Consider the following 22804-nt stretch of genomic DNA (forward strand, 5'->3'; position numbering starts at 1 on the left):
TACAAAAACCTATATCTACTATCCATATTGCACTTGTATCACCATCTCTTCGTCGAACTAGTGCACCTATACAATTTACCATTGTATTGGGTGTGTTGGGGACACAATAGAATCTTTGTTATTTGGTTGCAGGATTGCTTGAGAGAGACCATCTTCATCCTACGCCTCCTACGGATTGATAAACCTTAGGTCATCCACTTGAGGAAAATTTGCTACTGTCCTACAAACCTCTGGACTTGGAGGCCCAATAACGTCTACAAGAAGAAAGTTGTGTAGTAGACATCAGTAGTAGCGAGAGGGGTAGACTATTAGTGGCGTATAGGGATTGTTGGTATTCCGCCTCGTCGGTCTCATGAAAACGATTTGTGATCCTTGATCACATTATTTTCTGTGGTTGATGCCTTACAGAAGGATTCATCTAAACTAGAAATTATTATTTGGTTTAGAGGAATCTTGTAGGAATTTCATAGGATAGAATTTTTATAGAAAAAAATTCCTTTAGTGCCCTTTGGTTTGTAGGAATGAAATCCTATTATTATGAAGGAATTCTTCCTATCCTCCACATTTCATAGAAAAATAAACATTAGCCTAGACTCAATGGAAAAAAATACTATGATGTGAATCAAAGGGCATCTTCTTTCATATTCCTACTCATAGGATTTGAGATACTGTCATCTCATGTTCTATGACTTTTCTATTCCTACGATTGTCCTACCCTATGAATCAAAGGAGGCCTAAAAAGAGGGTGGAAAGGAAGTACAGATTGTATGTTATGTGGTCATGATGAGAACATTGTAGACCACTTTCTCCAGATGTTTTGTTGTTAGGCTGTTTTGGAGCCTTTTTAAGTGTGCTTTCAATCTAAGATCTAGATCCAATGGCTCCCAGCTGAAGGTCTAGGTGATTAGGGCAAAGCCTTCGGCCCCTCGATCTCCGTCGGCGATCCCATGGATTTGCCTCCTTTATGCCCACCGCTTCGGTGGCTGGTGAATGGGAAGGGAATCCTGGTGCCGTTGCTTGGATTAGTAGATACGTTAGAGTTAGTCCTCGCAGGGGGGTGGGGGCGCTCAGACGAATGATGACGCTTATTCTCCGAGCCATTATTTCGACCTTTGATTCTCCTCAAATTCATCCATCAGGACGGATTGATGAAATAGGGTTTTCCCCCGCTTTGTATTACAAAGCAACCGTCAACGATATAACCAACGATAGGTGTTGGGATGGAAGCAGCACAGGCACGCCCAAAAAAACGAAGAGAAAAACAAAAGAAATAAACGCCGACACCAGCGGATCAACAAAAATGAAGAAGCTTCGCCCCCGCCGTGCCCACCGGGAACCTCCACCAAGCTCCTATACTCCAAAGTGCCGGTACCAATCAACACCTCCAGGAAGGGATGTGACGATGACGACGCTGCTGCCGAGGGTTTCCCCCGGTACACGGCGAGGAGAGAGGAAGGGTAGCCCCCGATGCCCTTCAGGAAGGTCCGGTGGCACCCTCAGGCACCACCGCGTCTGTGTCGTCTCGACCGACAGAGATTTCTCCTGATCCCAACCTTCACCTCGGGCGCTCCGGAGCACGCCATCAAACAGACCACCACCCTGCGCCAAAACGATCTTGAAGCTTCCTCGACGTCTCACCACGGCACCGCGAAAAGGGGTCTGCTCAACGAAGAAGAGGAGCCGGGACTAGGGACAGCAGCACCGTCGGCATGCGGGAGGGCCCGACCTCCACCATCAACGATTAGATGAAGCTCTGGTGTAGATTGCTACCAACTCCCAGGGGCGGCAAGGTTAGAGTATCTCATCGTGCGTACACGACGGCCAGATTTGTGTTAGATTCTTCAGATCGATTCAAGTGTGTAACGACAACGACTGCGGCTCCGGCGCCGATCCTTGAGGACACGTGCATGAAGACTTCTACCATCGACAAGTCAGGCCGGCTTCGGTATGATGAGGGCTTGGTCCAGGGACGTCGATGTATTTTTTTATTACGTTTTGAGTATGTTTTTCCCAAACAAAATTGAGGGACGTTTTTTTTTTCCAAAAGTAAGCGCACAAAGTACACATTTTGTGTAAGGAAGGAATGTAATCCGTTGATTGATTAATAAAGCTCTTGATTCTCAAAAAAAAAAAAAACAGGCGACGCGGTTGTCACGAGAAGGCTGAAAAAACGTACGCGAACAAATTTCGAAATGCGCCCACGCTGCTACCCTCACCCACGCGTCCTCAGATAAAAACTCCCCCGGTTGCCACCCCGCTCCCCTCACTCGAACACTCCGCCATCCCCGCTCCAAAACCCCCCACCCCGCCTCGCCGGAACCCTAACCCTAGCCCCGCCGCCGCCCCCTCCCTCCCGCCGCCATGAGGGAGATCCTCCACATCCAGGGCGGCCAGTGCGGCAACCAGATCGGGGCCAAGTTCTGGGAGGTGATCTGCGACGAGCACGGCATCGACCAGACGGGCAAGTACGCGGGCGACTCCGACCTCCAGCTCGAGCGGATCAACGTCTACTACAACGAGGCCAGCGGCGGCCGCTACGTGCCCCGCGCCGTGCTCATGGACCTCGAGCCCGGCACCATGGACTCGCTCCGCTCCGGGCCCTACGGCCAGATCTTCCGCCCCGACAACTTCGTCTTCGGCCAGTCCGGCGCCGGCAACAACTGGGCCAAGGGCCACTACACCGAGGGCGCCGAGCTCATCGACTCCGTCCTCGACGTCGTCCGCAAGGAGGCCGAGAACTGCGACTGCCTCCAGGGTACGTGCTCCCCACCCCCCGCCGCCGGATCTGAGCGAGGGCTTCCCCCCTCTCTCTCTCTCTGCCTAGACGCATCTAGCCTGTAGATCTGTGATTTATTCCGCATTTCTGGCGCCGTGAACTTGTAGATCTGAAATGTTTGGCGTAGATTGGACGGATTTACGAGTCCATTTAGGAATTTGTGCGGTTAATTTCTCTCTGAATGTCTACTTTCTGCTTACTTGAGCAGTGGCCACTGATTTAGATGCGTAAGTAATTGTTCATCTCTTCTTCACTGCAGGATTCCAGGTGTGCCACTCGCTGGGAGGAGGCACTGGCTCCGGAATGGGTACCCTGCTCATCTCCAAGATCAGGGAGGAGTACCCTGACCGGATGATGATGACATTCTCGGTGTTCCCATCGCCCAAGGTGTCTGATACTGTTGTGGAGCCATACAATGCTACCCTCTCTGTGCACCAGCTTGTTGAGAATGCGGATGAGTGCATGGTTCTTGATAACGAGGCTCTCTACGACATCTGCTTCCGGACGCTCAAGCTTACCACTCCCACCTGTAAGTGCTGAAATGTTCTCCAGGTTCATTTCTGCATTTTTCTTAAGTTGTGTATCAGCACTCAGTAATTGACATCTTTCTGAACTGTTATGTTGTCCACTGTCAGTGTTTACATTTATGTCTTCACTCATGGTCAGTCTCACATACGTGTTGCTTTCACATGATGCTCAGTAGGTGTTAACTTCTGCTAGTGTTCCGAGTTGTGTAGCGTATGGCCAGTTCTTCATTTCCATGAGTTAGTCTTTGGATTACCATGCGAGTCTATTGTTGCGTGCATTAAATGCAATTTGCGAACATGGTTGTCAGCATTTTGTTGTCACGGTATACATTTGCACATGTACACATCGTTACCTGTTTGTTGTGTATGGATCTTCTGGTACATATGCTTTATGACACTGATTGTCTAAATGTAAAAATTGATCTCAGTACCTTCAACACCATGAAGGATAGTTATTTCTTAAGTTGGTGCTGTGCTAGTTTTGTAGGTGGTATTGCTAGAATCAGTATTCGATTGCTCATGTAAAATGGAGCCTTTTATTTTAAGCTCATGATTGCTGGACTGAAAAGAGTAACATTCTTAATACACTGCACTAGCTAAAATTGTTTGCTTGGTTCTTACCTCTTTATGTTCTAAGTTGTGTACCACTCTACAACTGATTCTTCTTTTCCATTGTTGTGTACCACTCTGCGTGATGTTTGTAAATGCAATCTGCAAACAGCACAAAGGGATGTTATTTCTTCAGCTGTTGTTTGTGTTAGTCTTGTAGGTGGTATTACTTGAATCAGTTTACTGTCCATGTAAGCTCATGATTGGTGAACTGAAGATTAACATTCTTAGTATACTGCACCAGCTAATATACTACACCTTTATCTCTTTGTTTTGTATCGATCTTCTGGTACATATGTTTTATGCCACTGATTGTCTACATGTATACACTAATCTCATTGCCTTTAACACCATGAAGGATAGTTAGTTCATAAGCTGTTGCTTGTGCTAGCCTTGTTGGTGGTATTACTAGAGTCAGTATTTGATTTCACATGTTACCTGGAGCCTTTTAAGCTCATGATTGGCGGACTGAAAAGATGAACATTTGTACTATACCACATTAATTAATTTGTTGTTCTGTTTCTGCTCACAAATTTATTCACCTGGTTCTCATCTTTCTTTATTGATTGCAGTCGGTGATCTGAACCACCTTATCTCTGCAACCATGAGTGGTGTTACCTGCTGTCTCCGCTTCCCTGGTCAGCTGAATTCAGACCTCCGGAAGCTTGCTGTGAACCTGATCCCATTCCCACGTCTGCACTTCTTCATGGTTGGATTCGCACCGCTAACCTCGCGGGGTTCACAGATGTACCGTGCCCTCACTGTGCCCGAGCTCACCCAGCAGATGTGGGACTCAAAGAACATGATGTGCGCCGCTGACCCAAGGCACGGCCGCTACCTCACCGCCTCAGCCATGTTCCGTGGGAAGATGAGCACCAAGGAGGTGGACGAGCAGATGCTGAACGTGCAGAACAAGAACTCATCATACTTCGTTGAGTGGATCCCCAACAACGTCAAGTCGAGCGTCTGCGACATCCCGCCCACTGGCCTGAAGATGTCTTCCACATTTGTCGGCAACTCCACATCGATCCAGGAGATGTTCCGGCGCGTGAGCGAGCAGTTCACCGCCATGTTCAGGAGGAAGGCCTTCTTGCACTGGTACACGGGTGAGGGCATGGACGAGATGGAGTTCACCGAGGCCGAGAGCAACATGAATGACCTGGTGGCCGAGTACCAACAGTACCAGGACGCGACGGTCGAGGAGGAAGAGGACTATGAGGATGAGCAGGAGGACGAGGAGGCCGCCTAAGCCATATCTCCTCCCATTCATCCTATGGATATGCCTTATATCGCTCGCTAAGTCGGTTGAGTGCTCGTGGTGCTGTTAGCTGATGATAGCTAGATGCTTTTTTTTTTCCGTTCTGAATGTCGGTCGTGTTGCCTTGACAGACTTATTTTTTCGTTATGTGGACCTGTGGTCGTCGTGTATGCTCATGTCGTGATGAGCATTTGGTGTAAGGTTTGACTGTGACTGCTTGGTGTGTTATTCAGTAGTGCTACTAGATTGAAAACCTCTATTCTGTGTCCAGTATTTTTGGGTCAAGTTGCCAAATATGCTTCTGTCATCTTGTGATCTTGCAATGCGTTTGAACTGGAGTCTATCATGCTTTGGGTGAATGAACTTCCAACCTACAGGCAAGCTCATTTGATCTTGGAATGAAGGCTTAAAGTTGAACTGACGAGTCAATTATGCTTTGGTTGGTTCTTGTAGCGCTATTATATACATATATGCTGTTATTATTTCTTAATGCCAAGTTGCCTTAACAAGCTTTTTTTAGGTTAATAGGCTTTGTTTCTTATACGAATCTCCTGCCATTTTGGATTGGCAAATCTGATTCACAATGTAGTTTTGGTCTTGTAGGAAAGTGGAATCTGTTTTGCTTTATGCATGTGAATAATCTTTAAAAAATGCAAGGGCATTTCAAAAGTAGAACTGGTGCGTGGCATAAACGATCAAACAGAACCTTCTTATAAGTGGCATCTGTTCTGTTTGGTTGAACTTTGTTAACACAACTGAGATCAGATTACAGGAGGGAATGAAAAAAATGCCAGCTTTGTTTGGTTCGAGTGTGCACCGGAAACGTATCCCTTCATGGCGCTTGGTCGAGGAAGTTGCACAACTGTTCAAGAAGAGGAAATCTTGTACCACAACCATGGTGGCTCATGGTACCAGGAAAGCAGCAGACACACTGATCCAACACAGGCAAAACTGGATACCAAAATTTGGTGTAATAAAACTGAAGTAATCTTGGACTGAACGAATAACTTGGATATCCAGTACCACACAATATTTTCACTCTTCGACAGAAATGAAACTCAAAGTACAGAAGTCAGGTGCCAATGTTAGCAACCTCAGGTTTGGAGCTCGAAGGTATTGTGGCCATCCGGGCAATCAGTATTTCCCTCAACAGCTTGGATAGTAAAGAACAATGATCATATTGAAGTGATCTTGCCAGTTTCACCCCCTCAAAAGAAATTAAGTTCTCATTTTCATACATTGTTAATACTAAATCCACAAAATTATTATAGCTCACAGAGAAACTCTCGGATCACGCCGACAGTTGTGTGATACCACATGAATATCTAACATGATGACAGTCTCAAACATTAGGACGGACACTACAAAATCTCAGAAACTCGTAGGACAGTGGCTTATCCGAGGAAGTTCATGATCACCAGGTGGAGCACCAGATTGCACAGGACAAAATCTGCAAAGGCCCTTTCTGGAGGAAGATCCTGCAGATAATGTTTTGACGTACAGCGTCATGCTGGAAATCCAAAGAACAAACTATCACAGCAGATAAAACACGAACAGTGAAAATAGAGTTACCTTGAATTCCTTGTTGTCCTTGTTGACTTGAATACGGAGGCACACTGCAAAAACGTAGGCAGTTACATATCATGCAGCCAAGGAAGGGTAACCAGGATCGAGAGGGGGTTAAGAAATTCTTACCAGCAAGCACTGCAGTTCCTATGCATGACAGGACACCTGAGAGGAACGAGTTGAAGGGAAATGACCCAACTACTCCCATGTAAGCAACCTGGTTTGCCACATGAGAGAGCATTTTAATAGCTTTCAAATGGCTTGCCTTTTTTTTAGTTATGGGTGAACCAGAAGACTTATGGCTTATAAGTTGAACACAAGGCTAATGCTTATTGCTTAGTCAGCAAACACACGTGATTAAAGGAAACTTGCACTGAATATTAATAATCTGGGTAACCATGACATTTACACCTAGACAACCACGGCTAACACTTTCATCTGCTAAATCAAACATTTAGCAATCCATGACATTTACGCCTACACGAATTCAGTTACCAGATGGCTAGGTAGAAGGTAGAGCAGATTTTTGCAAGCTGATACCCTGCTCCTATTCAAAATTGAGAAATGTGGTATAATAAGCAAAAATAATATCACACTTCCTAAATCCTCATGCTATACTAGAACAAAATATTTCATAATTTGAATATATTCTTGCTTTCTTCAAAAAACGAAGTTGTCCAAGTAAGATTCTAACTTCTCCATCCTAAATCATATATCTTCGGTAGAACATAAAGCATCAAAATTTACCTGAACAAGGGCAGTCACTATGGCGAAAACAACATACAGATCAATGATCTGCAGAAAAATGAGAATATGATGAGCAACCGGATAGTCGACAGTGGCCACAGGTTGGCAGTAACACGAGAGAGAATGGCAATTGCCTTGAGATTTGCGGGCGTGGCGGCATAGGCCTTGTTCAGGGACTGGATCAGGAGCTTGGCATCACCCGTATCCTTCGGCATCCTCGTGAATCCGTCAGAACGCCTGGAGTTAACCAGTAAGAAACAAAAATAATTCACAATCAGATTCTCTTGCACTGCAACAATGTTAATCAAAACCTAGCAGCTGACAGCATGCATCCGGAATTCGGACCCATTTCTTTCCAGAATGGTAATGCAAACAATGGATTTCTACTGTTACCGTAATGAAATAGGCAAGAATCAAAATCTGTTTGGTTGCTACGAAATGTAACATCAATCAATACCCGAGTTCAGTGCGAGTCAATTCGTGGGCTCACAAAAAAAAATTCAGATCACAAAAACCTTTTAATTGGTGATCTGTAGTTGAATCTAGATGTGGCTGCAGTCTATGACCAAATGTTGAATTCGGAAGAGATGTGTCGGTTTGCAACGACGTTAACACAAATTGTAATCGAATCAAGTGATTGTGGGTTTGGTTGGGGTGTCATGGCCATTTCCCCTTAATTTTGCTCCGTCCCGCGCTACATTGTGGTGTCTGGCTAAGAACCTCCATGCCCACACAGGCAGTACATAGTAAACCTTGAAGAGAGCATCATATTCATAACAATCTGAAAATATAGAAATCTGAAAACAGCAGCATCAGGCAGAGATCTCAACCAGCATTCAGAGTTTAAAGGGCACTCATTAGTCATTACATAAGCGCATGTGACAGAGATCTCGAAGCTGAGCAGGGCAAGCGCGGCAGGCAAGAACAGCTTGCGCAAAGGGCCCGGCCACAGGGTGATGGAGAACAGCCTGGGATCTGGAGGGAGAGGCATGGGGTGCGGAGAACGGGAGGAGAAGAAGCGCCACTCACCTCAAGCAGTGACCGTCTGGCTGGCTTGCCGCGGCGCGCCGGTAGCTGCCCGCGAGGTAAGGAAGGCGAAGGGGAGGCAGATCGGGGGTTTCCGCCGCCGGCGCTCGTGGAGAAGAAGCGTAGGGGGGTGGATGGTGGGGGTGAGCTGGATGAGGCTCGAGTTGGGCCGTAATCGGTTCGCGCAGTGCAGTATGCGTTAGCGGGCCGAGCCCACCAAACACTTTTTTTTTTGTAGGGAATCAGGTACTAAAAAGGGGGGGGGGGGTAAAATCTGCAGTATTTACTCAAAAAATTTACTGAATAAAAGAGGTAAAATCTGCAGTATTCCTAAAAAAAGGGTGAAATCTTCTGTAGCACGGATAAAATGAACTGAATCTTTTTATATGTCTCGGATAAAATAATTCCACGGCACGGTAACAATCGCCGAACACAACCACTAGTACCACTATCTTGCACAAAAGAATGTAGAATCCCGCACACTCACACACGACATGCACAAATCTCAGCCCCCAAAGAATTCGAATTCCCCCTCGTCACACACACGTCTGACACATCTCCATTTTTTCTTTCTTAGCACTTCTTGGCGAGGGCGCTCTTGGCCTTGTGCCGGAAGAGCACTCGCTTCCTCCCGCGGGTCGCGTTCTCCACCGTGATCACCACCCTGCCGGCCTCCGCGGCCCGGAACGAGTTGCGCACCGCCTCCTCGCCGGCGCCCACCTTCCGCCCCTTGCTCACCACGATGGTGTACGCGCCCTCGTCCGCCGGCACGAACTCCTCCGTGTACCTCACCTCCCACCCCAGCACCGTCACGTCCCAGGTCAGCGTCGTGTCGCCCTCGGCGGCCTCGATCTCGATGGTCTCGGTGGCGCCCGCCTTGACGACCACCTCGGCGATCTCGGCGTCGTGCTCGCCGGTGAACTCGGCGTCGCCGTCGCGCTTCAGCCCGCCGTACTTCACCGGGATGGCCTCGATCGGGATGTACTTGAGCAGCGTCTCGGTGACCTTGGAGGGCCGGGCGACGACCAGCTTGCTCTTGGTCCGCTGCGTCAGGAACGGGAAGAAGACGGTGGTGAAGGCGTAGTAGGAGAACGGCACGTTGATCAGGATCTGCAGCACGGCGGCGCCACCAAAATTCAGTCAGATCTCGAAGCAATTTCATGGCATGATTGGGGGGAATGAGATCGAAATGTTTTGGGCACTCACGTTCCGGGCGACGAGCTCGGGGTAGTTGTCCTGGAAGAGGTCGAGCACCTGCTTCATGGCGACGCGGAGGTCCTTCCTGGCGGGGCCGGGGGAGCCGCGGAGGTCGGTCACCTGCAGCAGCGACGCGGCGCCGCCGGGGCGGAAGTCGAGCTCGGCCACGTGGCGCTCCATGGCGCGCACCCGCCACCGGAGGAACCGGGCGGGCTTCTTGCCGCCGTCGGTGCCGAGCGCGCTCCTGTACACGGCCTCGTCCGCGAACACGCCCAGCGCGTTGTAGCACACCGGGTGGCCCTCGCGGTCCGCGCCGTCCAGGCGGCACGCGCCCTCCGGGAGCGCGTCGCCCTCCTCGTCGTCGCCGTCGGCCGCGGTGGCCGCCAGGCTCTTCCACTCCCGGCGCCACCGGAGCGTGCGGCGGAGCATCTCGAAAGCGGCCCCCGCCTTGAAGTCGCGCGCGCGGAGGAACTTGAGGAGCACCACGTCCGTCGCCTCGCCGCCCTTGCTCGGCAGCAGCGGCACGCCCCACAGCGCCACGTCCTTGTCGACGACGACGACCGCAGCGGCCGGCGCCGCCTTCTCGCCCTCGACGGCCTCCTCTTCCGCGGCGGCAGTCTCCTCCTTCTCCTTGACTGGCTCGGGCTCCTCCTTCTTCTCCTCTTCCGCCACGGCCTCCTCCTTCTTCTCCTCGGCCGGCTCGGCCACCTCCTCCTTGGCTTCCTCCTCTTTCTTCTCCACGGCCGGCGCGGCCACATCCTCCTTCTTGGCTTCCTCCCCCTCCTTCTTCTCCTCGGCCTTCTTCTTCTTGCCCTCCTTCTTCTTCCCCTCCTTCTTCTTGGCCTCCACCTTCACCTTCACCTTGCTACTCCCCTCCTCCAAGTCGAACAGCTTGCCCTCGACGATGGCCTCCTCGACCTTAGCCCGGAGCTCAGCGAGCGCCTTCCTCTCAGCATCCTTGAGGTCGCCCAGCCGGTTGCTCTCCTCCCTGAACGACATGTTCTTGGCCACGGCCACGGCGGCCGCGCCCGCCTCCACCTCCACCTTCGCGCGCACCTCCTTCGCCGGCGCCACCGCCTCCACAGCCCCGCCGGAGACGACCTCCACGCCCATGCCGATCAACAACAACAGAGGATTTCACAACACAATTAGAAAAGAAAATCAAAAGCCGGATATTCCCAGTGCGGTGTCAGAGACAGGCGATGGAGAGGGGAAGGTGGCTTTGGTGGACGGTGGTGTGGGGAGCGGGGAGGAAGAAGGGGGCGCTATATAGCGGCCACCGCGGCGTCGCAACGGCTACGGGGCGGGGGCCAATGGGGTGGCGCCAGGTAGGACGGGGAGCCGTTGGGTCGTCCGTCTACGCTTTTTTCCTTCTGCGGCGCGGAGCCGGGTGGGCCGCGGCCCATGCCAACGGCTACCTCCTCCTTGCTAACCGCTTTTGTTTGTTCCGCGCGGCAGTGCTCCCTCGCTGCTGGCTACAGGCAGGCAGTAGAGAGGCCATGCTAGCCTGCGTTTTTTTTTTCCTTTTTTTTATGAGAAGAAAGATGCTAGGCTGTTTCTGTTCTGTGTCCGCTCTTGTTTGATTGATTGATTCGCTTTTGTCTGCTGGGCCCGCCCCCCTACTTTTTTTCAGCACTTTTTATTTATTACCTGTTGTTGTTAAATCTGACTGACTGACAGCTTGGCGCTTGACCTGACAGCAGGCGCTCTTGTTCTTGCTCTAGGCCAAGTCATATTGTTCACACACTTATTACTCACTCCGTCCGGAAATACTTGTCATCAAAATGAATAAAAGGAGATTCATCTAGATGTATTTTAGTTCTAGATACATCTCTTTTTGTCCATTTTGATGACAAGTATTTTCGGACGGAGGGAGTATTAATTATGAAATTTGTATTATTATCGCATTTAGTGGCGCGTTGTTTACGGCGTCACAGCCAGTTGCGAGCTGGAGAAATGAAATGCATGCAAAGAGGTGGTGCTGGTTTTAATTGGTGGCAGGAACAAGTACGCATTTTTTAAATGAAATGTTCATAGTGTAAGATTATTGTGCATTCGGTGGTGCATTGCATATGGCCTTTTGCAAGCTGGAGAGATAAAATAGTGGTTGTTTTGATACGGACAAACGGACACACATTAAAATAAAAAAAAATGGTGAAGGAACAAGTACGCCTTCGGTTGGCCCATACAGATACAGCTGCGGCAGCAGCTCCAGTAGGGTGTACCGCCGTTTGCCAAAAAAGAGAGTAGGCTGTACAGCGAAGCAAAGCGGCCGACTGTTGAGCAAAGCAACGGCCATTGCCGTTGCCAATCAAGCAGGCAGAACCAGCCTTGCTTTTGGTCCAGCTGGCTGCCCGTCAGAAACACCTGGCAAGCAAGACCAGCCCCAGCTGGCCGTTAACGAAGGGCCGGACAGCGGCACAGGGGGAGAAGCACGAACGAACGGCGCAAAGTTAGGCGGGGAAGTGCTGGTTAACGACGATCCAATGATCACAGATTTTGGAAGCATTCGTCGTCCCAGCTCAGATCCAAATAGATTTGGTCACCACATGGTCGATGGCATGTGCTGGTTTTTTTTTTTTTTTGAGACAAACTCGCAAAGCCTTTATTCACCCGTCACAATGTTTACAGGGACGAAATCCAAATTTCCTGGACGGCCAAAACCCAGAGATATCGCATGCTTTGCTAGTTTGTGAGCCTCAACATTCGAGGTCCTAAATTCATGATTAATCAAACAAGAAGTAAAAACTCTAGAACGGTCTATGATTTCATGCACCACGGCCCCATATTGTGCACATGTGCCTTTTTTGATCGCTTCGACGGCCATTTTGCAGTCTGACGCCACTGAAATTCTGTCATGGGCCTCCGATGCGCAAGTGCTGGGTGGCAGGACAATTCAAAACATGGGCCTCCGATGCGCAAGTCATGGGCTTCTGCTGATGCATGCAAACTTGATACTAAGGATAAATGTGTGTCATGGACCTCCAACTGCTACAACCGTCGGAAGGGCATAGAAAGAATAACCTACTAGCGGTTGAGATGAGCTTTCGCTGCTGACACGACACGGCCTCCGCCTGGTGCGACGATTAATTACAATAATATGATCTAGCCTGCTATACACCACCACACCCCAGCAATGCCTGCATGTGGCCGTCTTAGTAAAGGTTAGTAGCCTTCGACCACATTTTTCGCACCAGGAATCAGCTCAAATGCATGAACGATCAAGTTAGCCGATTTGCCGCGATCACACGGCAAACTGCCAACTGCGCCATCCACAGAAGCGACAACCATGATATCTCAACCGTGTCAACTGTCCGGGAGAGCGAGTAAAAGTAAATCAGCGTTGGTAACTTGTCGTCGATTTCTGACGAATCTGCTGCTTCACCACCTTTGCTACAATGGCCTCGTCGGCTTCCTTGTATTCACCAGTAACCCTGTGGCAGGAAATACGACGATGATTTGGTTATTAACTTAGCCATGCAGTTTGAAGATGAGGTAAACTACATAAACCATAATTTGACCCTTTACGAAGGCACTTCAGAAATTATGGAACAAAGCAGGAAAAAATCATTATGTTGAAATGGTTCTGAAGGATCATCAAGAAACCTCAGTTTAGAAAATGATGGAAACAATTAGTTTTGTGATGAGCATACCGGTCATAGGTCAAGAAAGCATCCCCTATTTGCCCAATCACTTTGTTCCGAACCTTCTTCATACAGACCTATGATTTGCCATCCAACCCGGCAAAACAGATAAGAGTCAGGCACTGTCATTAAAATGAAGCATATGTTGAAAAGGTGCAAATATCAACCTGCACGACATCCACAGGGCCAGCATCTGGATCCCTGTTCCGGTGTATGACGATACCATTATCACATTTGTTTATGAAATGCGCACTTCCACTGATGTCGTACATATTAGGCGGTGCGCCAGTCCAGTTGTGAAGCTTTTTAAAACATTAACACCAAATGAGACCCCGTTGTATAGTGCAATTGTGTGGCAAAGATCAATATGGGATTATGTGAAATTTGATTACCTGCCTAGGGTGCGCAACAAACCATACGTGACATGAATGATGTTGAGCAAAGCGCTTAATCTTCGTAAGGATCTGGCTGACATATTCTGTCTCGGTTCTGTTAATAACATAGCAAAGGATTTAACTCACCAAAACAGAAGGGAAACATATGTAGCTGGGTAATAGCAAAGTTATAGTTGACATACTTGCAAAAACGCTACCTATCTTTTACAATGAATGTATGAAACCGCTATTAGTAAACGGTAAATCATGCTCATGAGAGGTTTAGGTAATGCTTACTGATTTGGGGGGCGCTGATGGTCAAGCTCATTATAAGGATCAATCACAAGACCACGTACTCCATGTCTTAGAACTGCAGCTTTAGCAAGATTGAGAACCCAATCGATGGATGGAAGGCAATCATCTTCACACCTGATTAAGCAACACATATTCAACGTCAACTTGAAATGTGAACCACCATTTAATACAGGCACATCATCCAAGAGAAATACAACTACTATCCCTTCCGAGTAAAGTGCCTATGAAGAGAAGCCAAGACACACACTGATGCTACCACACACTTCTAAATAGAGCAGTCCTGATGACTGAAAATAAATATTGATAATAGTGGCAGCTACGAATGTAGCCGAAGATGATGAAGAACAAGTCTTGTGACAATATGTTATTGGTTTAGCAGTTTAGCAGGCCTTGGAAGTGCTACAGAGACCTTTCAAGCAGCCACAAGGAAACAATTTTGGTTTTCGTTTCGTTTCATCAACAATCTATATAGGCAGCACAAAACACAAGTGACTGAGTTTGACTCCAATGAAGCGAGATAAATTTTGCTACAAAAAGCGAGATAAGTAGAAAATTTGACGCTAAAAAATATTTTAAATTCCAAAGTTCATATTGACAGATTACAGCATGCAACTCAGACAAACCAAGCTTATCTTTTTCTAGAAATGGAATTGGAGAATGATAACTACAATGCGTTGCTCCTTTCCATATATAGTACATTTGGATTATAGTGTTTACATGCTTCTTTTTGCTATTTATGCCGCCGCTCTTTGTTGCTTAGTTCCTCTCATCATTTGGAATTTCAAGCTAATATCGACCAGACCCTTACCAAGGTCCTCATATGGAACAAACATATGATACAATGTATGGTAAGTTTATATAAGTGATCATTTTGTTCTGTGTTTGGTATATAGTTCATATCACAATTCACAAATATATAATTTTATTTTTAAATGTTAAAACCAGTATTGGTTAAAACACTTTCAAGGGTGCTTTCTGAAACAGTGATGCAAGGTGGGGTGGTCGCTTGCTGACCTATTACTTAGTGTGTTCAGTCTCGGGAATGGAATCAACCAACAACCGGGACAAAACCGGCAGAAGGAAGAGCTCCAGTTCTAAAATTTGCGTAAGGTGGGTTTCATGGGCAGATCCAAACTGTCTTTAAAAACACAGACGACTTACCACTATTTAAAACAATGTGACTAAACTTAGTATATACCTAATCAGATGGAATGACTCATTCAACCATTCTTTGCCTTCTTCAAATTCATCTTGATTCATCCGTTCCACAGAACCACCATATCTGTAGAAACCAAAACAAGGATTGCTAAACCAACAAGAATAAATAGCCAAAGTTCAGAGTAGAATCTATTCCAAAAGAATCTTCTGTTGACTTCACAGTTGATAGCACGTGAGCTTACTCTCTTCCTCAAAAGGAACTGTCCTTTCAAAGGCAGTTGCTTATTCTAGGTATCATATATGAGATCAGACACAAACAGAGATACACTTGCAGACTCTTATCCTTACCTGGCATCAAAGAAAGGTTTCTTAATGTGCTTCTCCAATAGTTTCCGGGCATGGTCTCTGACCTAAACACCAAAATCATCGTTATTTCGAGGTGTCGAATGAAATGAAAGGCTAGATAGCATTGATAATAAACAATGGCTTGCCTTGTTTTCCATCGAGCATAGTACAAATTTCCACCCAACCTGATTGTTTATATTACACAGTAATGCATCGATCCACTCACTTTTGCCGGAATTTGGTACTCCTGTTACTATGGTCAATTCCCCAGGAACAACCTGCAGGAAAATAAACAAAATCACATGAGAAATTGTGGGTAATGTATTGAAGTCTGCAACTATAGCGCTTCCAACGCGCTACAGTTCAGGCCATCTTTTTAAGCACGCTAGCCACTGAAGCTGGAAGCATATAATTGCTTTCAGCTAGATGAACAAGTCAGAAAACATGACTACATGCCACATGTCAACAGCTATTCCCAAAATTGGTTAAATAATCTGGTTTCATGTTGCAGTCAGAAAAAGACCTTCTATGTGCAAATAAAGAAAAGAAAAGGAACTCTTGACAGGAAGAAATCACCCAGTTGTTTCCAACAAGTATTAAGGAGTCAGAATACATGACTACACAGTATGAAGTTCACTGAAATTGGTTAAATGATCTGATTTCATGGCATATGTCAACAGCCATTGCGGTCATAAAACAAGCTTCTATGTGCAAAAGAAAACAAAGGAGCTCTTTAACTTGGCAAGGGACGAAGCCAGCTCGAACCGAGCAAAATTGGATGAAAAACAAATAAAAAACACAACTAATAGATACCTTGTAGAGCCCATCCATACATTTCCAACCAGTAGGAATTCCAAGCTCATCCCCATGAATTCCTAGATAATAACTGTCGATCTCAGGGAAGAAATCTTTGAAGTTGAATAGACCTCTTATAGGATACAGTTCGGCACCTTCTATAACCTCTTTCAATGCTTGTGGTCCTAAGAACATAAGTACCTGTAGTTGAAAAGGGAGTTACAAGGATCAACTACAGGACATGTAAGAACACCCAAAGTTCCAAAACAGAGCTAAAGATAATAGGAACTGAACTTAAATGTGGCTATATATTTCAGATGGTTCTTCAGAATGTAGATTAATTGCATACACAAAACCTTACAGGCTTTAACTAAGAACAACAAGTAGATTACTTTCAGAAAGCATCATAATACGTTAATACTACAATCTAGGATGAGGAGGTTAACATTTAGACTCTTGATACAAGTTAGCATAAGCTTATCGCTAGAGAGTCACATTAGGAGCAGGACATTTTTACACCTCTTACGCCCTGATCATATTTTAACATCAGAAATCTTTCAGCATGAAAGACAAGCAAAAGAATGATAGCAATATTATTTATTAGTCAAAGTTGCATATGCATGCCATAAAAAACCTCGTTAGCATCTTTGCAAAATTCCGTCTCATTCTTCTTTGGCCATTTGACCCTCCAACACCTGATTGCATCAAATTAAATGTGGAAAACGAGTTAAATGAGGACCTGCAGTCATAGGTCATTAAAGTAATTGTGGAGGCTTATGATTGCAACACAATGGCAGACAAACCTTTCTTTACCAAGACGTCGAGCAAGTTCCTCAGCAAGAGCCTGCCCTGGAGGATCAGCATCCGTTGCCAGTATTATCCTAGATGCCTAATACCATATATCCGAACATATTCAGTACACCAAACCTTGTATCTTAACAATAGAGTTTGCAAATAACTTTTGAAACAAGGAAAATGCGCACCGGATCAAGATACTCTTTGCAGTTCCACAGATATGAATACTTCTTATCCTAGCTTTACAGGGAATGTAAGAAGATGTTAGGTCACAGTTCAGGTTTCCAGTACAGATCAGCTCACATTAAAGGAGCTATTACTAATAAATAACAGTGGCAAACATAAACTCTAGTGACAAAAACTAGCAGCAGTATCAGAAAATGGTTCAAACATGATCTTTATCCGGGAGTTTGTTTGATACTTGCGCTGGTGCACCATCTGGCACACTCACACAATTACGATAGCCAGCCTCCTCCATGGAAAGTTTATCAATTTCACCCTCAACCTGCAATGTCAGAAAGGACAATAAGCTAGTAAATACTTTGTGAACTCAAGCTCAAATGGATTGGCAACAAAAAATAAATAAGAAAGATGTCGCATGGCTTATGTAGAACATACAATGATAATATCGCGTGCTTGCTTTATATCATCCAGACCATACAAAATTTTCTCTGTGTTCGCCTCCTGTTAAGAAGAAAAAATGAGTATGAACAATATTCATAGAAATATAAATTAAGCATGCAACCTAAAAAGGAACAGCAGAACAAACCTGTGAAAATTTCTTAGAGACTTCCCTGTATTTGCAGCCAACAAGGACTTTATCACGTCTATATGTAAAAGCAATAACAATCTGCAAACGAAATACCATATTTGTGAATCCCAATGCATGTTTTTCCATTGTAAAAATGCATCAACAGTACAGTCATACCTTGTTATTCCTTTTACGTTGCGATACGTTGTTCCTTCGAAGTGTTTTTGCCGATATCATTCTTTCTGAAAAGTATGTCACAAGCTGCAAGAGATAACCATCTTACAGGCATGTGCAAAAGTTTTTGCCAGCATAAAACAAAGAATGCAAAAGAGAATTATGAAGATGGTTTCAGTATCATTTGAAGAATATACCAATCAAAAACGTCTACTTGATAATACTTCCATTACCTCATCACAAAGAGGTTCGAGACGCAGGTCCTCTTCACGAAGTTTTCTGATAACCTTGACTGGCTGATTTGCTTTGACTTCCTGGTCACTTTCATTTTCATTTCCCGGGTCCTTCTTTGCTTGGTACGCCTTCGAAACTCCATCAGGCTGCAGATGCAAGACAGAACAATAGTGGTATCAAGATGCTATATTACTTTCGGTTTTCTTTAAGTTGTTGGTAAACTCACCTGGGTATAGCCTTTCCATCCACAATTTGCTCTAAAACAAGTCCAGTTTCCATGTGTACTGAAGAAACAGCATAGAACAGAGATCAGATAACCTACAGTACATACTCCCTCCGTCCCAAAATTCTTGTCTTAGATTCATCTATATACGGATGTATCTAATACTGAAACGTGATACATCCGTATTGAGACAAATTTAAGACAAGAATTTTGGGACGGAGGGAGTATACCTTAAGAAACAACTCCAACTAACAAGCTCAAAGTGTGCTGTACATAAAAACTCACCCATCTTCCCGGATGAAGACGCTGAGGCTTCGTTCCTCGGTTGAGCCCCCTTCGCACTAGTTAACAGAAGGGAAATCATACTTAACCATTTGCTGTTTGATAGAATATAAAGTACAATGGATCACCAAAATAGCATATATTAATCTGTATTATATACAGATGAACATGTTTGTAAGCTGGTCATCAAATTGATCATAATGTGCAGCCACTTCATTTCAAGAACGCTCTTTTTGTGGAAGGCATGCTCGTTAATACATACTTCCAATGTGCACGATATGTGAAACAGAAATAAGCTAACTAAACCGATCAATACAAATTATGGCTGTGAATTCTTGATGTACTCAATCCAGACAAAGTAACTGTAGCTGTGAATTCTTGATGTTCTCAATCCAGAAACAATAACCCTTTTAGCTTATTTTCTTACCCAACTAAATACATCATGAAAAGAAAAGCAAATGGAAACAACAATTCTAGGTACCAGAAAAAGGCATACCTGTGGGCAAATCGTCCGTTGAAAAGTGCCAAGCCTCCATTGGCTCATATCTATCCCTTCCTTTTTCATCTTCTCAACTACCTGCCCTAGTCGTTCTTCACAGGCCCTTCTCTCCTCCATCGAACGAACTGTTATCCCAAAATGACAGCACATCAGTGAAAACAACAAGGATTCTACATCCAGTTATTACGAAGCATTAGCAAAGCACTGAAATGCGACAAACAGCAGCTATGGGGAAAAGCAGGTACGCCAGATTATTCACAACCGAGAGAGCTCAAATTCCGTAAAACAGAGTAAAACACTTTTTCTAAGCCACGAACCAAGATTTTTTCGAGCACGATCTCCCTTGATATCATATATATAAGAATGCAGGCTTCAGAACCATCTAATCTCACAAGCCAAAACTATAAGAAATGTAAGGTGCTACTGAAATTTCACTAAGCACTGAACCAGCAATGCTCGCTCGGCGCCAGGGCTCCCTGGCGATGCCGGAAGAAGAAGGAACTCCTGCGCCACAAAGCAGAACCAGCGGGTCTCTCAGAGTGGTAGGACGCGTCGCATTACCATTCCTGGAGCGCGGGGTCGCGGGGGCGGCGGCGGGCACGGCCTCGGCGGGGGCGGTCCCGAAGCAGCAGGCGAGCTCGGCCCGCCGGGGGAGGCGGGTCCGGGAGGAGAAGGAGTGGAGCAGGCGGATGCGCTGGCCCCCCGCGGCGGCGAAGGCGGCGGGGAAGCGGCGGCGCGCGGCGAGGAGGAGGCCCGAGCCCCCGGCGCCCGCGGAGGTGGAGGTGGAGGCGGCCATGAGGAGCAGCGACTGGAGGGACGGCCGCGGTGGCATGGCGAGGCGGGGTCGGGGGCTAGGGTTTCGGGGCCCGGGGCATGGGCTGGGGGCAGCGGAGAATGGGGGGTCGGAGGTCTTGGGGAGGAAGAAAAGAGAGGCGATGAGAGGAGGGGATTTTTGGATTGGATAGGAGGGGGAGGAGGGCGAGGGAAGGGTTTAGGGTTTTACGCGCCGGCCGCCCGGCCGCGTGTTCTCCGGCGTGTGCTTACACATGGGTCCCACTGTCCAGGGACGTGGAGAGCTTCCCAAATGACTCTTTTCTCCTTCTTTGTGTTGAAACATGGTGATAGTAGGATAGTGAGAGTATTTGGATTCATTAGCTAAATATATATACACGTGCAATTAATTGTCAACCTACATGAATACCCTACATTTACATACATTATAACTGAGCACCTTTCTAGCCCTCTCAGGCTATTAACATTTTCAGCCTTTGGATCATCAATTTAGGACGTTTTTGACCATCAGATTTACTCTTAATCCCGCCTTTTTTTTTGAGACAAACTCCGAAGCTTTATTTATGACATCACAATGTTTACATGGACGAAAGAGAGTCCGTCCGGCTGGCCCAACCAAACATGTCGGCCAGCCGGAAAGGATAAAGCGTGCCTCGCGATCTTGTGAGCCTCGATATTCGAGCTCCTAAATTCATGACAAAAATTACAAAAGTGGAAAGATGAACTATGCTCTATTATTTCATGTATAACCGCTCCATACTCCGTTGGGTTCTTCTCTCGGATGTCGTCAACCACCACCTTCGAGTCCGATGCCACTTTTATGTCTGTAACATTCAGATCGTCAGCGAGGGCTAGTGCCTCCCTGACCGCCATGCATTCGAGTGTAGCTGGATCGGATATGCCACCGAAGACCACAGCCGATGCCCCCAAAAACTGGCCAGCGCAATCCCTCGATCTCGCCGCAACAGCTCCATGTTTCCTTCCCCTCCCAACTGCAGCATCAACGTTTATTTTCGTCAGCCCCGCCGGTGGAGCGATCCAGACCGTGTTGGTCGCTGCACAGGAGCGCTAGGTTGCCTCGCCGTGCCCGGATGAACAGCCTTGAGCTCATTGATATAAGACTGGACAAAAGCATGGACTGAAAAAGGACTCTGGTAAATGTGTTCATGGATCGCCTTACGTTGAGCAGCCCACAATGCCCAAAGTGTAACCACCAGGGTAGTAAACTCTTCATGCGGTAGAGCATTGTGCATGGCAAAAAGCCAGCTCTTTGCATCAGTTTCTTCGTTCCTGCTCACCACATCGATGATCTGCTCAGAAGACATGGCCCAAGTGCTTCGGGATATTGTGAAATTAAGCAAAGCATGCCTCCAAGTATCTTCAGCTCCGCAAAGGCAGCACGCAGGTGTATCCGCCATGTTACGATGATGCAGAAGTGTCGCGGTCGGGGTGGTGTTCTTCGCAAATCTCCATAGGAAAATCTTCATCTTCGAGGGTACTCTAATCCCCCAAAGCTTAGTCCAGCCCTCACTATCTCCATGTGAATGAGATGGCCCTCCTTGCTCATACAGCCAGGCTTCTCTGCTTAGTTTCTTCTGTTGAATCAGACGGTACGCAGTTCTTACAGTGAAGATACCCCTCCTGTCCTCACTCCAAGCCCAAAAGTCCTCAATTTGTCTAGTGCAAAGAGGAATTTGTAAGATTGTCTCTACATCGATTGGAATAAAGGTTGCCCGAACCAGCGGTTCATTCCAAGAGCATGTGGTGTGGTTAATAAGTTCTGAGACTAGGTGAGGTGGATCATGGGCCAGAGATGTTATCGGTCTCTTCATCACCGTGCGGGGTAGCCATTTATCATGCCATATATCTGTGGTTTCCTCATTTCCTATCCTCCTCACTAGTCCTTGCACCATTATGTCGCGGCCATCCAAGATAGCTCGCCAAATTTGTGATGGATGACTGCCGAGCCGAGCTACAACAGAGAGTCTTCCGGGAAATAGACACCCTTGAGGATGCGGGCGCTAAGCGACGTGGGGTTCTGAAGCAACTTCCACGCCTGTTTCGACAGTAGGGCAAGGTTAAAGATATCCAAGTCCCTAAAACCGAGCCCGCCAAGGTGTTTTGGCTTTGTCATCTCGTCCCAGGCTACCCAACTTGGCTTGCGCTTCCCCTGCTTGCTTCCCCGCCAAAATTGTCTGATCGGGGAGGTGATGTTCTCGCATAATCCCCTTGGGAGGCGGAAACATGACATAGAAAAAACCGGTATAGACTGCGCCACCGCCTTAATGAGCACTTCCTTTCCTGCTACAGACAAAAGTTTTTCCATCCACCCTCTAATTTTCTCCCACACCCAGTCTCTCAAATATCGGAAAGTGCCATTCTTTGCATAACCAACATCAGTAGGCATCCCCAAGTACCTGTCATTGAGAGATTCATTATGCACGTTCATAGTGTTCTTGATACTGTCTCTCATGACCTGAGGGCAACCTCTGCTAAAGAAGATAGAAGACTTCTCATGATTTATGCGCTGACCTGATGCCATATAGTAGCGTTCCAACAAGTTTGATGCTGCAACAGCCCCTTCAACACTCGATTTAAACATCAGCAGGCTATCGTCGGCAAAAGGAGGTGGTTCACGACTGGAGCCGTGGCTGCCACCTTGATCCCTTCTAGCTGAGACGACGAGGAACTGGATTTCAGTAGGCATGAAAGGCCCT

General features: G+C 46.8%; 4 protein-coding genes across 6 annotated transcripts; 1 reads left to right on the forward strand and 3 right to left on the reverse strand.

Moving 5' to 3' along the window:
* Positions 1-2263: 2263 nt before the first annotated feature.
* LOC147961197 (tubulin beta-1 chain) lies at positions 2264-5429 on the forward strand. Its single transcript, XM_087532680.1, has 3 exons — positions 2264-2755; positions 3036-3305; positions 4485-5429. Exons 1-3 carry the CDS (start codon positions 2362-2364, stop codon positions 5159-5161), a joined length of 1341 nt encoding a protein of 446 aa, XP_087388806.1. The 5' UTR covers positions 2264-2361; the 3' UTR covers positions 5162-5429.
* Positions 5430-6348: 919 nt separating this feature from the next.
* LOC147961198 (dolichyl-diphosphooligosaccharide--protein glycosyltransferase subunit DAD1) lies at positions 6349-8670 on the reverse strand. The gene is made up of 6 exons (XM_087532681.1): positions 8513-8670; positions 7618-7720; positions 7484-7531; positions 6866-6953; positions 6743-6786; positions 6349-6648 (listed from the first exon to the last, which is right to left on the reverse strand). The coding sequence occupies exons 2-6, from the start codon at positions 7696-7698 to the stop codon at positions 6565-6567; spliced, it is 345 nt and encodes a 114-aa protein (XP_087388807.1). The 5' UTR covers positions 7699-7720; positions 8513-8670; the 3' UTR covers positions 6349-6564.
* Positions 8671-8872: 202 nt separating this feature from the next.
* LOC147961199 (Sec14p-like phosphatidylinositol transfer family protein) lies at positions 8873-10958 on the reverse strand. Its single transcript, XM_087532679.1, has 2 exons — positions 9716-10958; positions 8873-9619 (listed from the first exon to the last, which is right to left on the reverse strand). Exons 1-2 carry the CDS (start codon positions 10817-10819, stop codon positions 9083-9085), a joined length of 1641 nt encoding a protein of 546 aa, XP_087388805.1. The 5' UTR covers positions 10820-10958; the 3' UTR covers positions 8873-9082.
* Positions 10959-12632: 1674 nt separating this feature from the next.
* On the reverse strand, positions 12633-20268 carry LOC147961200 (toprim domain-containing protein). 3 transcript variants are annotated; one of them, XM_087536726.1, is made up of 22 exons: positions 19857-20268; positions 19293-19420; positions 18800-18855; positions 18518-18575; positions 18291-18437; positions 18061-18144; positions 17902-17982; positions 17751-17816; positions 17524-17637; positions 17321-17368; positions 17141-17226; positions 16972-17032; positions 16493-16538; positions 16356-16417; positions 15689-15820; positions 15546-15607; positions 15238-15321; positions 14022-14153; positions 13743-13839; positions 13518-13652; positions 13360-13427; positions 12633-13140 (listed from the first exon to the last, which is right to left on the reverse strand). In XM_087536726.1, exons 1-22 carry the CDS (start codon positions 20125-20127, stop codon positions 13044-13046), a joined length of 2115 nt encoding a protein of 704 aa, XP_087392852.1. In that variant the 5' UTR covers positions 20128-20268; the 3' UTR covers positions 12633-13043. The 3 variants fall into 3 exon arrangements, with proteins under 3 accessions (XP_087392852.1, XP_087392851.1, XP_087392850.1); XM_087536725.1 differs by having other exon boundaries at positions 16356-16538; positions 17554-17637; XM_087536724.1 differs by having other exon boundaries at positions 16356-16538; positions 19857-20267.
* Positions 20269-22804: the final 2536 nt, after the last annotated feature.

This window comes from Triticum urartu, chromosome 7A (assembly GCF_056163025.1).
Source record: "Triticum urartu cultivar PI428250 chromosome 7A, HENAU_Tu73, whole genome shotgun sequence".
Taxonomy (NCBI): Eukaryota; Viridiplantae; Streptophyta; class Magnoliopsida; order Poales; family Poaceae; genus Triticum; species Triticum urartu.